Source organism: Rhizophagus irregularis, chromosome 17 (assembly GCF_026210795.1).
Source record: "Rhizophagus irregularis chromosome 17, complete sequence".
Classification (NCBI taxonomy): Eukaryota; Fungi; Glomeromycota; class Glomeromycetes; order Glomerales; family Glomeraceae; genus Rhizophagus; species Rhizophagus irregularis.
The window spans coordinates 1,211,900-1,227,790 of record NC_089445.1 but is presented as its reverse complement, the minus strand read 5'-3'; the positions used below and the strand labels follow the sequence as shown (position 1 = coordinate 1,227,790).

Sequence of the window (15,891 nt, the reverse complement as noted above, 5' to 3'; positions counted from 1 at the left end):
GGAGGAACTTAAAAATTAGAGGTGCTGAAACTAAAAGTATGTAAGCAAACGCATTATCACAGAACCACTTATAGTTATCATTTCACATGACTACATGAAATAGGTTTCATTTAAAGCATTTAATTTCTGATTAACACTTCTTCTAAAAGAAAAAATTCTTAATTAAAAAAAAAAAAAATTTTTATACGTAGTTTTGCATTGAATTAACTCAGTTTAATAATTATACAATTGAAATACTGTCTACGCGCGCTTACTTTGCATTACTTCTTTTTGATCATTGTTCTCCTTCAGCCTGGGTCTTTTTCATTTTTTCTATAAATATTCACAAATTAACAGAATAGTAAATATCTTTTCTCTTTTTTACAAATATAATTTTTTTTCAATTTCAAAATTTTTTTTATTTCAAAAAAAAAAAAAAAAATATTTTTTTTTCAAAAAACTATAAAAAAGTTATTAAGGATGGCTGTTGTGTGTAAAATATTAAATAGTAGTATAACTGCTGGTTCTTCTGTAAAATATTTAATTACAAACGGAACATGGGATACTTTATCACAAAGTATGTATTTTTTTTTACTTCTTTCAACGCGATTCATTGTTTATAAATTGAATTTTTTATAAATTTGATAAATTTTTTATAATTTGATAATTTTTTTTTATAATAGAACCCATCGTATATGTAAATCCTAGTTGTAAGGTAATTTTATCAAAATGAATTGTTAAAATTAATATTTTTTTCTTTATATATATATATATATAAAATAATTGTGTTTTATTAGGTGCATATTCCAGGTTGGACTACTAGAATAGAATTATTTGGATTAGGTCAATATGTTTCATATCAAATAGTTTGTAGGGTGAGTAAAAAAAAAAAAAATCCGATAATCAGTATCGAGTAAAACTGATTCTGATTATCTATAAATTTTTTTTTAGTTTTGGACAGATGATGGGAATGTAAATAAAATTATTATTTATAAAAGGTATACAGATTTCTATAAATTACATCAAAAACTTGTAGGAAAATATGGTAGTGAAGTTATACCTCCATTACCTCCAAAACAATCTAAAGGTAAGTACATAATAATATTAAAATGATTTTTAACATTATCTTTCAGATTTTTATAAATAATAAATAAATTATCAGGAAGATTTGAAGAAGATTTTATTGAATTAAGAAGGGTACGATTAGAAATATATCTTGCATGTTTAGCAAAATTTTATTATCCTGAATTAATGGCATTTGTAGATGGTGATAAAAAAGTAAGTTTATTATTTATTATCAAATTTCTTTCTTTCTTTCTATATATATATATATATATATATATTACCTTTTATTAATTTATTTTTTTTTATTTTTTTTTATAGGGAACAAAAGTTCAAACAGATGAAGACCGTAATTTAATTCAAGATAGATTTGCTACGGCATTTAAAAGATATAATAATGAAAAATTATTAAAAAGTTGTTTAACGAGTAGTTCTAGACGGTATAAAAGATTTCAAGTACATTTTTCAACTGATGTTGTAGATAATGAAAAAGCTTCAAAAAATCCAAGTAGTTTACAATTTATGAACCAAAATCCTGATATTACTGTTTATTACATGTAAAATAAAAAAATGTTTATTTTTTTTTTCATTACAATTCCTTTCATATTATTTTTTTATATCATTTACTTAATAATCGTGTCATTATATATTCAGATTATACGAGAAAAAAACTATATTTGTCTTGAATATGCTGTTAGGCTGTTACATTCATCATGTTACAGTAGTTACAGTATACCGTTACCCGTTACGTAGGATGATAATGTAATGTGTGATTTTTGTGTGACATTTTATTCAATGATTATCTTATATATAAATTGTAAAAAAAAAAAAAATTTTCTTTTTAACCGATCTCTTTCTTGAAATAAAACATGATCACGACTAGATTACAAACGATAATAACATCATCAATAATGAATAAATACGTGATAAATAATACAACAAAATTAATTCAAAGAAAAGAAATCAAATGTTTTTTATGTAAAAAACAAAAAAAAAGAAATTTTTTTATTATGAATAATAATAATAATAATGAAAAAAATTTTTATTTTAATAAAAAATATTTTTCATCATCATCATTTATTTCAACATCATCATCATTTATATCAACAACAGCAACTTCAGCAACTTCAATATCATCATCATCAACAACAACATCATCATCATCAATGATTTCAACGAATACTCCTATAATGACGACAACAACTACAACAACTATTTCACCAGAAATTACATCATCATCATCATCATCATCATCTACATCCACAGATAATAATAATAAACAAATTGAAATAACTTTTAAATTATTTAAACAATTAGTTGAAACAAAAATTGATGAATTAAATAATATAGAAAATTTTCCTGAATTTACAAATCTTTTAATTAAAGAATTAATAGGTTCAGGTATTGATAATGAAATGAAATCTATTATGTGGATTTATGATAAATTTGAAGATAATAATAATTTATTAACTTTTGAAACAAAACATTTAATAATTTTAGAATTATTAAAATATAAACAAAAGAAAAAAGCAATAATTATAATGGAAAAATTATTATTTGATAATAATTATTTACCAAATTCCTCAATAATTTATGAAATGTTTGAAAATTTTAAAAATTATGATTATAATAATAATTTAATTATGATTAATTTGATTAGAAATCTTTTTAATATAATAATAAAAAAAGATATACAACAATTAGAATATCATAAATTATATACAAAGATGATTGAATTAGAATGTTCAAATTTTAATATAGATAAAGCTATAATATATTTTAAAGAAATGAAAGAAATAAGAGGAATTGAACCTGATCATATTTGTTATCTTTCTTTAATTAATGGATTCGCTAAAATGGATATGATGGATAAAGCAGAGGAATATTTTAATTTGATGATTCAAGAAAAAATATCACCAACAATTGAAATATTTACAACTTTAATTAATCATCATTTGAGATTATTAAATATTGAAAAATGTGAACAATTATTTCAAATAATGAAATCTTATAATATTAAACCAAATATTATAACTTATAATGTAATAATACATAATTCAGTTATTAAATTAGATATGGAAACGGCAATCAAATTCTTTAATGAAATAATTGAATCAGGAATTAAACCAGATATTGTGACATTTTCAACATTATTAAAAGGATATCTTAATGTAGGAGATACTTTAAAAGCTTTGGAAATTAATAGAATGTTACATGAATTTAAACATTTTGAAATACAACCAAATCGTGCTTATAATGTACTTTTAATGAAGGCTTATATTCAAAACAAGGATTTTTTAAATGCTGAAAAAGTATTTCAATCAATAATCAATTCTAATATTAAAAGTTTAACATTATATTTGAAAATTTTATTACAAAAATCAAAAGATAAAAATTCAATTTATAGTTTATATAAGAATTTCTTACAAGATTTTGATAATTATAAGTTCAAATTCCCTCCTGATAATTATTTTTTTACTATATTTATTTCTTCTTTTGCTCAAAGATTTCAAGATATGAATTTGGCTATTGAATTATTTGAAGAAATGAAAAAACGTGAAATTAATCCTTCAATTGTTACTTATAGTATATTAATTGATGGTTTTGCTTTAAAAGGTCAAGTTGATAAAGCTGTAGAATATTTTGAAAATTTGAAAAAAGATTCTATTGAACCTAATGTTTATACTTATACGAGTTTAATTAAAGCTTGGGTTCAAGTAAATAATAAGGATAATGCGAAAAAGGTTTATGATGAAATGATTAATAAAAATATTCAACCTGTTAGTGCCACTTTAAGAGCTTTACAAAATCTTTCTCCCAATACAAAACAAAGAAATTTAATCAAACGACCTTCAGAATCACAGAGAGAAGCATTTTATTGGGCTGGTAAATTATGGAAATCAAAAGATATTGAAACAGTTGATGGATTATTTCAAAGTTTCAAATCATCCATTTTAAATTCTTCAGATGTTGATGATGAACCAAATGTTAAAACTTTTCGTTATTTTATTACTTGTTATTTATTTAAACATAGAGATTTAGCTCGTGCTTTAGAAGTTTTTAGAGAAATGTTAAAATTAAATATTAAACCTGATTATTTATTATATTGTGATTTTATTAAAGGTTGTTGTATGTTAGGTCAATTTGAAAAATCTATTCAATTTATAGAAATGATGAAAAATCAAAATTTTGTACCAAATGATTATATTTATTTTAATCTAACAAAAGGTTGGAAAAAATTAAGAAATTTAAAGAGAAAGTAAAAAATAGAAATAAAAATATTAAATTGGACAATATCAAATATTTATTTAATGTTATAATAAATAAATATACGACATAAATTAATTACCCATCCTATATATATAAAACAAATACCCATTCTATATATATATAAAACAAATTTTATTACGTCATTGGTTGAATTCGTAAGTATCTGGATTTAATGATTTAATGTTTTAATTTTTTTTTAAAAAAAAAATTTGAATAATTAAAAACAAGGAAAGAAGTTCAAGAAACATACGTTGCATCTAATTGACTTATTTGAGGTAAAAGCGTTTTAACTTTTAATCTATAAATTGCTTGATTTTCTGTTTGCATCGGATTTCCTTCTAGATAGATCGTATTCAATTTTTTAAGATGCCCCATTTGTACAGGTAATTCTTCAAAATCTGAAAATTGATTATTATTTGCCTAACAAAAGGAAACATTTTGGTCAATAAATATTTATTTCCATTTTCCAATGATAGATTAAAAAATAATTTACCCAAAATTCTTCTAATTCTGTCAAATGAGAAATATTCTCAATTTTTGTTAAAAGATTATTGCTGACATCGATTACTCTTAATTTTAACTAAAAAATCCAAAATAATGTTAACTCAAATTCTTATAATATGAAAAAAAGAATTACATATAAAAAGTACAAACATTGTTTTCAAATCCTTCAATCTTTTGAATACCATTATGACTCATATAAATTTCCTCTAAGTTAACCAAACCTTCTAAACCTTTTATTTGAGTCAAGCGGTTACTTTGTATACTAAGAATTTTAAGATTCCTCAAGTTCTCCAAATTCTAGGTAGACATGTAAAAGCTAAATAAATATTATTATTACTTTTTTGAGCTTTACTAAAAAAAAGGTTCATACTTGAAATTCGGTGATCTTATTTTTTCCAAGCCACAATTGTTCCAAATTCACAAGTTTATCTAAATTTTCAATTACCTATTAAAAAAAAAATTAAATTCTAAAAAATTTAACACTATAAATTAATTAAGATTTAAAATATAATTATAATACATACTCTAATTTTATTTGCTCCCAATTCCAAATTGGTTACATTTATCAAATTATCCAAATTTTGAATCTTTGATATTCTATTTTGAACAAAATAAAGATTTACTAATTTTGTTAAATGTTCTAAATTTTCAATAACTCGAATTTTATTAAAGGATAAATCTAAAAATCTATTTAATCGTTAGAAGAAAAAAAATTAGTGAATAATATTAAATAGAATACATCCGAAACAAAGGATATTTATATATCAGATTGAATACTAACTTTAATTCAGGAAAATTGTTCAAGTTTTCAATATATGATATTCGATTATCATAAAGATCAAGTTCTTCAAGGTCCTTTAGACTTTCAATACCATCAATTTTTGTAACAAGATTTTGTCGAACACATAAAGACTTTAAGGTAAAAATAGGAAATTAATATCTTATAAATCGATCCAAAAACGATATTATTACCTTTATTTTTGGAAATCGGTCAAGCATCAAACTTGTGATATCAGTCAAACGTATATTTAACAGTTCGATTTCCTAAAATTAATGAAAATAAAAATGGAACTTTAACGTGTAATTCACGATGAATATCAAAGATCAAATGTTGATCAAAAATATGATAAATCAAATTGACCTCAGTATCTTCTTCAAAATCTTCAAGAAAATCAACTTCATTGATAAATATTATCGTTAATAACTTGATAATTAAATGGAATAATATTATGATCTTTTAATAATTTACACAACACCTTCTTCCTCATTATCCTCATTGATTCTGTCATAATATTTTTTATCTTTTTTTGGTAAATATTATCGTTAATAACTTGATAACCAAACAAAGGAACATAAAGATTTATGATTTTACACAACACCTCTTCCTTGAGTCTCAAATACATCTTCGTTATCATCAATATTTCTTATTTCTTCTATTTCGGGATCAGAAGTATAAGTTTCGGTTTGAATATTTTCTGACATTTTAATAGATTTTTATTACAATTTTTTACTTGAAGCGAGAAAGAAAAATAATCACCTTATATCATCGGAATCGGAATGTTTATCGCGTACCAAATTCGGAAGTTAGTATTAAAATGAACTTGGTTAGTGCGGAAATTCTATTTGTCATATGTTCAAGTTGTCAACAGAACATATCACGTGATTGAAACGTCAAACCCACGAGGATCGACATTTTTTCTATTAGAGTTTGAATATCAGGAATATCATAAATGGTCTCGATCATTTTCAAAATAAGCTATTTATCCACCCATACCAGTAATATAACTGGATAATCACAATTAATTATGGGTTTAATGTTTAACTCCAAATCAAGAAACTTTGAAGATAATCTCTCTAAATTAAAGTTTCTATGATATTATTCTAAAATGAAAGTGTACAAAATGTACAGCAAAATATCTGATTGGATAGTAAAATACTCTTAGTTATTAATCTAAAAGATGCATTGATTTTATTAACGTTTAATTTTGATATAGTTAACATATGCAGCATAAATGTTGTTAATAATCGTAATTGTTTTGATTTGATTTTTTTTTGTTATATTTTATATATGTTGTATAACAATATTGCATTTTAAAAACATGTAAATGATGTAATATTTAATTATAATTTTAAACACCATACGTTATAGCTAAATCCTAAAGTCACGGGACACCTGCCAAAAATTCGTCGGTCTGTCGGGTTGTCGGCTTGTCGGTAGGACATTACATTGAAATAATCAGCATACTCAAAACTTACTTTTGGCTAGAATTACAGCATCAAACTTATCGGTCAATTATTCGCGAATGCTTATTATATTTGATAACGTTATTTCGCAGAATCCCAGTTGTACGTAAAAATAAATATACAGTATCAGAAGCATCACGAGTACCACATAAATCCTACTATTGCAATGCGACAGGCCGACAGAATTTTTGGCAGGTGTCCCGTGACTTTAGGATTTAGCTATAATACTACAAAACTAAATAGCTCGGAGTTACCGGCATCACTGAATAAACGCCTAGTTAAACGCCTACTAGACGTGAGAGGTTGATGGAATATATTTTCACCAATTTAAATTCTCGTTCTCTTAGTGATGAGATATCATATAAACAGGTACTGTTACATCTTTGATAAAACTGTTAAAATAATATAATTATGCCATCATTCATTAGATGTGTGATCATCAGCCTAAGCTGATAAGATGTTACTCGTCTGCGATTGTAAAAAATTTACATCAGAGTAATTATTTTATTCATTATCATCCATTATCCAAAACACTAAATTAGCTCCGATCTCTTTAATACTATCCCTCCCATCTAAAACTATATAATCATTTTTTTCTTCATAAAAATGAATTAAATTATCATAAAAACTTTCTCTTCCGTACCTTCCATCACATCCAATTAAATAAACGTATTTCAATTTAGGATAATAAGCATTTCCATCTATTAAACTCTTAAAAAACATTCGAACAGTATTTGATAATTCAAAATCGATAATGAATAGGGTTTCAATATCCTGTGTATATGTAAATAAGATATTTTCTTCATAATACCATTTATTATTAGATGACATATCTTCTAAGCATAAACCATTAACTTTTAAACGATTTTCAATATCAAACGAAACCAAAATTGAATTTTTTATCGGATCAGTCGAAAAGTTCCGAATAGAAAAATACATTAAAGATTCTCCAACACAATAAGTAACTTCAAAATCCTTCATCATAATGATAACGATGATTATCCGTAATCTATACGTAACTTGTTTTTGAAAATTCACGTTAAAGGTTCAAGGTTGAAAAAAAGAAAAAAGCGCGTGTAAGTTGTTTAAACTATAACAGATAATAAAGGTTAAAAAGCGCGTTCATTTATTACGAAATTTCCTCATCAGAAATCAGGTGACATTAAACACATCACACATCATACACAATATTACACATCACACACATCACACACACCACACATCACACACATCATACATCATAAATTCATACATCATATAATTCAAATTCTCCGAAATGTCAAAAAATGATTAAGTGAGAGACAATGGTATATCAACTTAACCATTATTATCTTATTATCTTTCAAAATCATAAAAAAGAATAATATTATAGAAATTTCTTAGAAATTTATTATAATCAACTTAATACTTATTAATGATCGGATTGTTATTACCGTAATGCAAAAAAATTTATAACATTACCAGTAAATTACCATTGTTTAAAATATATTAAAATTTTTTAAAAAAAAATTACTTAAACTAGTTAAATTAAATATTTAACATAATTAACATTAGTAATATTTATCATTAATCTCTAATACATATTTGTTTAATAGGGTTCTAATTTGGTAATTTATAAAAATTTGTTAGTACTGTTTAATTTTAACTTGCTTACGTTCACTATGATTGGTTGATAATATTAAATATTAATATTAATTATCCATTCGTTCTGGATCTTTTTTTTTTTTTTTTTTTTTTGTGTAATTAAAAAAGAGAAAAATTCGATAAAAAGAAAATTTAAGTTTTCGTAATCGCTATAGTGAATATTTTATATTAAGTAATATTTAATATATAAAAATTAATTTCCGGATACTATATTTATTAATCATTTTTTTTTTTAAAAAAAAAAAATGATCACAAAATAAATTATTTCTAAGTTCAAGAATTAACAATAGAACGAATAACATTTTTCTAGATAATAACTGCAAATGTATTCATTAGTGAAACATTTAACTACAGATATGTGGAACAGTTTCAAATGCAAAGCACGAAATCATACATATGGTCGATAAATATGGATATCAATCGTACATACACAAAGGTCATTGTGATCAAAAAACATGTTAATCTTGATTGGAGTTCCTATTTAATATCAAAGACTTCAATTTTATGGATATTCATAATACATGTGATATACTTATTGCTGCGGTAATAATCCCACGCGTTAAACACAACATTCCATCTTCATATAATAATACACGAATAAATTACATTACAGTTTAGTGCAAGATACAAGAAATTTGCTAATTAATTAATTATACCTAATTAAAAAAAAAATAAAATAAATAAAAAAGAAATATTAAAAGGAAAACATTTAAATTCGGTCTTCTAAAATAATTTAAAAGTTTAATTATAAAAATCATGCAACGGTTTATATGCTCATATGATATGATTCTCAATACATTCTTTAAGGGTCTATAACAATCTTAAATCATTAAGCATTATGTTATCCTTTGATATCTATTTATAGATACAATGTTTGATCGACCTACATAGTACATAAGTCCCTAGTCATCCTAAATTGGCTTAAAAAATATCTCCCACATTGTTAAACTTTTTAATTGAAAGACGAAACGATTTTTGAATGAAAATTTCTCCTCATTGAACTTTCTTTGGTAAAACCTCTATTATTTTTTTGTCAAAAAAAAGAGAACATGAATGATAATTTATAATAACAAATTCAATTTTAATGTAACTTTGAAAATGCACCTAATTAAATCTAAAACTATGTGTAACGTCATTATGTAATGTTTGCTAGTATTTTTATACCGTATGTATGTTGAAGGAATAAAAAAAGTAATTACCTAAAATTTTCTTAAAAATATCTTTTTTTTTTAATTTTAAACGGTATTTGTTTATTGAAAAAAAAAACATAAACCTTTATGTAACACAATCGGTAACAATTTATAAACTCTTAGTAAATTTAATTCATTGGTCTGATAATACGTTATGACCCATACAAGTAATATAACCATGCAAATCCAGTTATTTCGCAATTATTTTAATTTAAATAAAAGAAAATTTTCTGCAATGATATTCATGCTTGTTACTTTTATGATAAACTTCAATAATTTTTGTGCAACTAATCGAAGATTTTATTTATTAAAAGCAAAAAAAAAACAAAAAATTTTTTTTTTTTCTTCTTTGCCCAATTCAACGCGCCAGGTTTCATTTGATGATACTCACGAGGTAAATAAAAAAAAAATATATTAATATATTTCTATGATATTTTTTTTTCTTAAGCCTTACCAAAAAAATTAAATAAATAAAAATTTTTTTTTTTTTCTTCTTCTTTTTCTTATGTAGAAATTCCTCCATCAAATTCCTTGGTAAGACCTTTTAATCCATCCTAATCTCCATCTACTTCTTTTTTGACGTCTTTTTGGCTGGCTCCGTATCCTTTGTTAACCTTAAATAAAATAAAAAAAAAATCATTTATTTCATTTCACGATTTATTTGAAATAAATTTTTTTTTTTTAAATATTTCTTAATTTTTAAAAATAAAGTCGATATTTTTAATATCCTTAACCTGATCTTTTTAATTTTTATAGCAGAAAGATTATCTTACCATAATCCAGGGAGTTTGACAAAAAAATAAAACGTCAAATAACAGCTCCAACTGCTGAAATAAAAGATTCGCATTCCTTTCAAATTCCTGGGTATGTATTACTGAATTTTTTTTTTTTTTTTTTAATGTCTCATTGCATAGCATACATCTTACATCCTTTAACTAAATTACGGTTTATTTATTATCTTTTTTTAGCTTATAGCATTTAAAATTAAAAAATTATTTTATTTGAAATGACACCATCAATAATAAATGAAATACATAAAGAACCTGATCGTATGTCTAGCACAAGGTCCTCTTCATTACCAGAAAATATGCTTAATATAAGGTCATCTTCATTACCAAAAAATTTACCAAACACAATGTCATTACCAGCAAATTTACTTAACACAAATTCAACTCCATTACCGACAAATTTCCCTAATAAAAGGTCTGCTTCTTTACCATCGATTTTACCTAATTCTTCATCTTTATCATCTTTCATTAATAATGAAAGAAGTAATAATAATGATGAAATTATAATTAGTTCTATAAAAGAAAAAAATTCTCGTAGATATGCTACATACGATCTTAATTGGATTAATACGGATGATCATATTGACCTCGAAAATTCTGTAAATCCTATAATAATACCTACTTCATCTACTTCTTTAATACAAGAAGATTTTTTCCCTTCCTCTCCGCCAATAATATCATCACCAATATCACCGATTGTTGAAATAAATAATGATTATGACTATTCTGATAATGAAGAAAAATATTCATTTCCTGGAGGAATTACTGTAACAACTGTTAAAGTGGTTCAAATTGATGAACGTACTTCATTAAATCGTTCTTCTAAAATTCCTTTGCCCAAAAATAAAATTATTTATAAGAATGAAATAAATAATACTTATAATATATTTAAAAATCAAATAACTATAAAAAAACAAAAAAAATCGACAACTGATAATAATAATAATAATAATAATAATATATTATCACAAACTATAAAAGAAAGAAGAAAAACTAGAATATATAATAATGTTGAACAGGATAATATTGCTCAATTTAAGATTTTAAATAATCATAATGAACGAAAATTTAATAATGTAGTAAGAAGATCATCTTCAAGACGTAAATTAGGTGTTCAATATAAGAAATCATATAAAAAACGTCAATTTCAATCACAAGAAAGAATGATACCTGCTCCTACTTCAAATCCTTTCTATACAAATGATCCAACAGATATGGAAGGTGATGACGTTATACTAAGTCCAACAACAAAAGGATTTCCATGGTTACCAGTTCCTAATGGTCCACCAAAATTACTTCATGCGTCACTTGTTCCTTTAAGTCAATTTATTAAAAATATAGAAACTACTACTACATCTGATGTTCCACATTCTAAATCGAAACGAAAGTCTGTTGAATCAATGTCAGCTCCTAAACCTAAAAGACCATCACAATTATTTAGACAAAACTTATTAGAACAAAGTATTGCTTTATCATTTAATGAAATGGCGATGAGAAGTTTTGCTTCTCAACCTACTCAAATTACTCAAATTGCAAAGTCTACTCAATCTGTACAATCTTTACATAAGTCAAAACGAAAGACAGTAGAATCAATTTCAGCTCCTAAACCTAAAAGACCATCACAATTATTTAGAGAAAATTTATTAGAACAAAGTGTTGCCATGTCATTTAATGAAAAAGCAATGGGTAGAAATGTTTTAACTTCTCGATCTACGCAATCTACACAATCTACGCGATCTACACGAAAATTAGACGTAGAACAAATAGAATCAATTTCAGAACCTCAACCTAAAAGACCATCACAATTATTTAGAGAAAATTTATTAGAACAAAGTGTCGCTATGTCACTTGATGAAGTAATAATGGGAAGAAATGTTTTTGCTACAAATAGACAATCTCTTAACTCTAAAATACCCAGACGTAGATTTTCGAGGAGAGGAAGTAATGCTAAATTTAGAAATGAAAAATCTGAGAAAAATAAAAAAGGGAAAAATAAAAAAGATGATGGCAGTAATCAAAGAGAACAGATAAAACAAGAAACGATAAATCCGATGGTGATTTCAAATATATTAGAAGCTGATGAGTTGAAAACAAAGGTTGAAGAGCAACTTCGTAAAAGAGCGGTTCTACAATCTCCTCAACCACCTCCAAGACGTCTTACACCATCAACGTCAACGACTGATTCACGAAGAGAAGTAATTGTACGGAGACGATCAAAAAGTACGAAACTTGAAAAACGTTTAATTAAACCTGAACCATCATCATATAGGGATAGTGTTCAACCATTCCCAAACCATTTAGCTAAACGTAATAAATCTATGCGATGGCATTAACACTTTTTTTATCAAAATAATTCATAAAAAAAGAACAATTGGACAATTAATATATTGTAAATTCTTGTTTATATTATATGTTTTTGTAGTAGTTTTTATTATTTCATTATATTTTATTTCATTTCATAATTTTATCTCTAATATTGAACAATTTTTTTTTTATAAATATTTTCTTTTCTTCCCTATCCTATTTTTTTTCCTTCTTTTTTTAGTTAATATTTTTGGGTATTATTTGTTTCATGTCTTTTTCTGGATGTATATTTTTCGCGTTACTTTCTTTTTTTTGGCCGAATTTCTGTAGAAAAAATTACATGACCTGACGCAGAAGTGAACGATAATGGCTAATAATGCCACCAAAAAAAAAACAATGAAAAAAAAAATCAATTTTATATAAAGTAATATTGCTAAAATGCTTTTATTGATCTTGTCATACTTATTGATTAATTATAATGACTTGCATTTATTTATTCATCCTGACATCTTTTGGATTCATCAGAAACTCGTAATTTAAATAACCTTTTGATTACTAATTTACAGTAAACCAGTAGACCGAAGTCACAGGTTAGGACAAAATTTAAGATTCTTAACCGACATACAATTTATACTTGAGACTAGGGCGAATTATAATTAGGTCATGTCGAAATATTACGCATTAGTATTTACTATTTAGTATGGTGTCACCATTTTAATTTAAATATTTAAATTAAAATCTGTTATTAATATAATATATTTCATCCGGCTACCTACATATACCCGAATTTCGAACGATTTTAACATATCATGTAACTATGCGGGTATGTTAACGAAATTTCAAATGATAAATACACAGTAAAATTCGATATACTGGACTCATCCTTTCCAATAATAAAATTTTTCAAAAATCCGGTATATTGAAAAGTCCAGTATATCGAGAACAAATTTATTATAGATTATAATAATCCGTTCCGTACCTTAATTCCGAAATTTTACTTATGATTCGGTTTATCGAAAATCCGGTTTATCGAATTTCACCGTATAAAATAATGTATGTTTATCGTGACTTTTGATAAACAAATATGAACGAACGAATCAAAAATAATTCTGCAGTTTTTAATTTGTGCAAAAAAAAAAATATATATAATTTTTTTTTGTGAGAAAAACACACTATTTAAAAAATATATAGGGTTATCTCTTTTTATAATTTATTTATTTATTATATGGATTTACAATGTTATGATACTACTATAATTAATATGTTCATAAATTTTTATAATATCGTTGACTTTTCAGTCATTTGTAGGAAATTGTTTTTTTTTGTAATAGGGGAATTAATTAATAAAGCCTTAAGTATTATAAAATAAGCAATGAAATAAAAAAAAATTATATATATAACAAATCTGATTGGTTACATAATTAAGATTTTCCGATTTAGAGAATCAGGAGTTTTCAATAATATTTTGATCATAATTTTTAAAAGGGAAAAAGTAGATTCAAAAAAGGGGGAAAATAAAAAATTTAAATAATAACAACTCCGCAGAGAAATGATCATCATTTCTTTTTTAAAAAAAATCTAATTAAATAAAATACAAAAATGGCTTACCAATTATAATGCTTTATCTTTTTTGATAAGTGTTGGTTTGTTAAATATTGTATGAATAAATGCGCCTAAAATTTTATTATATCTTCGAATTAATAAAAATATTCTTCGCGTCTTAAATAATTTTAAAACTTACCTATATGATAAATTCCTGTACATAAAGCAAAACAAGTGAAATAAAAACCAATACGTTGTTGAGTTTCCAATTTAGATAAAATCGGATAAGGCCAAGTACCATAATTAACAAAATAAAATTGTATCCAAACAGCATAAGAGAAAGCAAATAAAAGTAAATAAAATATATGTGAATGAGATTTTCTAAATTCCTTTGCGAAAAATAAAAAATCTGTCCACAAGCAGACTGCTGGAATTAAATGAAATCCCAAATCAATTAATATTGGTAATCTACATCATCAAGAAAAAAGGAAGAAAAATGGATTAGAAAAAAAAATGATTATAAAGAAAGGTGTAAATATATTAATACCTTGGTTTATCCAATAATAACGTTTCATCGTAAATTATCAAACCCCAATATAAAATAGAAATCAATCCTTCCAATGGTACGGTAACAACCATAAACCAAGTCTTCAAGAAAGATATCACTAAATAATAAATATTTGTATGTATGTATGTGTTTGTATTTTACCTTTAATTGTTTTCTATAAAGACAGTTGCGATAGTTATGATATGTATTTACCTTTAACAGTAGAGAATAGATCATATAGTAGCGCAAAAACAAAAGCAACCAAGGAAAAAAGTAATCCAACTATCGTCAAGTGCTAAAAAAAATATATTGTTAATGTGCGAATAATTCAAGGTTTAATAAAATACATACTGTAAATTGAAAAATCATATTCTCGTATCTGTTTAAGGAGGGTAATATAGCAAAAGAATAAGTGAAAGAAGCGATTCCAAGTGCGTGAAGGATAAGTTGATATATTTTACTCATTTTTTTTTTTTGATGAAAAAAAATAAGTAAGTAAAAAAGTTTCAAAGAAAGGATAAAGGGAAAAACAAGACAAAAGAAATAATCTAGAAGGAAAAATGCAAAATATCATTGTTTAAATAAGGCTCATGATAATTGGCTAATCGCGTGATAAAGCACCAAATATAGATATATAAACATAATCAAATAGATCATGTGTTATCGTAAATCTTTGACAAATTTATTACTTATTGTTAAGCTTACTAAAAATAATAATTACATAGGTCATAAGGGAATTAGGAGAACCATCTTATGTAAAGTTTTGAAAGGGGGATTCGCTATCAAAAATTGGAGAAGGTTTGTCGGTATCTCAGTT

At 24.5% G+C, this 15,891-nt stretch overlaps 6 protein-coding genes across 7 annotated transcripts; 3 read left to right on the top strand and 3 right to left on the bottom strand.

The window, feature by feature from the left end:
* Positions 1 to 1,627, top strand: OCT59_009003 (uncharacterized protein). Its single transcript, XM_025316960.2, has 6 exons — positions 1 to 556; positions 663 to 694; positions 777 to 854; positions 931 to 1,066; positions 1,142 to 1,257; positions 1,363 to 1,627. The coding sequence occupies exons 1-6, from the start codon at positions 460 to 462 to the stop codon at positions 1,600 to 1,602; spliced, it is 699 nt and encodes a 232-aa protein (XP_025179331.1). The 5' UTR covers positions 1 to 459; the 3' UTR covers positions 1,603 to 1,627.
* Position 1,628: 1 nt separating this feature from the next.
* On the top strand, positions 1,629 to 4,387 carry OCT59_009002 (uncharacterized protein). The gene has a single exon (XM_025323487.2). It carries the CDS (start codon positions 1,911 to 1,913, stop codon positions 4,302 to 4,304), a length of 2,394 nt encoding a protein of 797 aa, XP_025179332.2. The 5' UTR covers positions 1,629 to 1,910; the 3' UTR covers positions 4,305 to 4,387.
* OCT59_009001 (uncharacterized protein) lies at positions 4,323 to 6,352 on the bottom strand. Of its 2 annotated transcripts, XM_066133256.1 has the most exons (11): positions 6,195 to 6,352; positions 6,072 to 6,116; positions 5,957 to 5,991; positions 5,788 to 5,859; positions 5,597 to 5,727; positions 5,340 to 5,502; positions 5,186 to 5,260; positions 4,966 to 5,112; positions 4,805 to 4,891; positions 4,562 to 4,731; positions 4,323 to 4,474 (listed from the first exon to the last, which is right to left on the bottom strand). In XM_066133256.1, exons 1-11 carry the CDS (start codon positions 6,295 to 6,297, stop codon positions 4,447 to 4,449), a joined length of 1,056 nt encoding a protein of 351 aa, XP_065999713.1. In that variant the 5' UTR covers positions 6,298 to 6,352; the 3' UTR covers positions 4,323 to 4,446. The 2 variants fall into 2 exon arrangements, with proteins under 2 accessions (XP_065999713.1, XP_025179333.1); XM_025316961.2 differs by having other exon boundaries at positions 4,323 to 4,731.
* A 1,137-nt stretch (positions 6,353 to 7,489) lies between these two features.
* Positions 7,490 to 8,153, bottom strand: OCT59_009000 (uncharacterized protein). The gene has a single exon (XM_025316962.2). It carries the CDS (start codon positions 8,041 to 8,043, stop codon positions 7,564 to 7,566), a length of 480 nt encoding a protein of 159 aa, XP_025179334.2. The 5' UTR covers positions 8,044 to 8,153; the 3' UTR covers positions 7,490 to 7,563.
* Positions 8,154 to 10,899: 2,746 nt separating this feature from the next.
* OCT59_008999 (uncharacterized protein) lies at positions 10,900 to 13,014 on the top strand (the record flags this gene model as incomplete). Its single annotated transcript, XM_066133253.1, has 2 exons — positions 10,900 to 11,096; positions 11,193 to 13,014. 2 exons carry the CDS (start codon positions 10,900 to 10,902, stop codon positions 13,012 to 13,014), a joined length of 2,019 nt encoding a protein of 672 aa, XP_065999712.1.
* A 1,582-nt stretch (positions 13,015 to 14,596) lies between these two features.
* Positions 14,597 to 15,539, bottom strand: OCT59_008998 (uncharacterized protein; the record flags this gene model as incomplete). Its single annotated transcript, XM_025316964.2, has 5 exons — positions 14,597 to 14,658; positions 14,727 to 14,995; positions 15,075 to 15,192; positions 15,288 to 15,369; positions 15,426 to 15,539. The coding sequence occupies 5 exons, from the start codon at positions 15,537 to 15,539 to the stop codon at positions 14,597 to 14,599; spliced, it is 645 nt and encodes a 214-aa protein (XP_025179336.1).
* Positions 15,540 to 15,891: the final 352 nt, after the last annotated feature.

What these genes read in the sequence shown, in the direction of transcription:
- OCT59_009003 (XM_025316960.2), top strand. Translation starts at nt 460, where the DNA reads ATGGCTGTTGTGTGTAAAATATTAAATAGTAGTATAACTGCTGGTTCT. An exon ending in ATGGGATACTTTATCACAAA is followed by an intron (nt 557 to 662) that starts GTATGTATTTTT and finishes TTTTTATAATAG; the next exon opens with AACCCATCGTATATGTAAAT. An exon ending in ATGTAAATCCTAGTTGTAAG is followed by an intron (nt 695 to 776) that starts GTAATTTTATCA and finishes GTGTTTTATTAG; the next exon opens with GTGCATATTCCAGGTTGGAC.
- OCT59_009002 (XM_025323487.2), top strand. Translation starts at nt 1,911, where the DNA reads ATGATCACGACTAGATTACAAACGATAATAACATCATCAATAATGAAT.
- OCT59_009001 (XM_066133256.1), bottom strand. Translation starts at nt 6,297, where the DNA reads ATGTCAGAAAATATTCAAACCGAAACTTATACTTCTGATCCCGAAATA. An exon ending in ACCGATTTCCAAAAATAAAG is followed by an intron (nt 5,728 to 5,787) that starts GTAATAATATCG and finishes TTTACCTTAAAG; the next exon opens with TCTTTATGTGTTCGACAAAA. An exon ending in ATAAGTCAATTAGATGCAAC is followed by an intron (nt 4,475 to 4,561) that starts GTATGTTTCTTG and finishes CATTAAATCCAG; the next exon opens with ATACTTACGAATTCAACCAA.
- OCT59_009000 (XM_025316962.2), bottom strand. Translation starts at nt 8,043, where the DNA reads ATGATGAAGGATTTTGAAGTTACTTATTGTGTTGGAGAATCTTTAATG.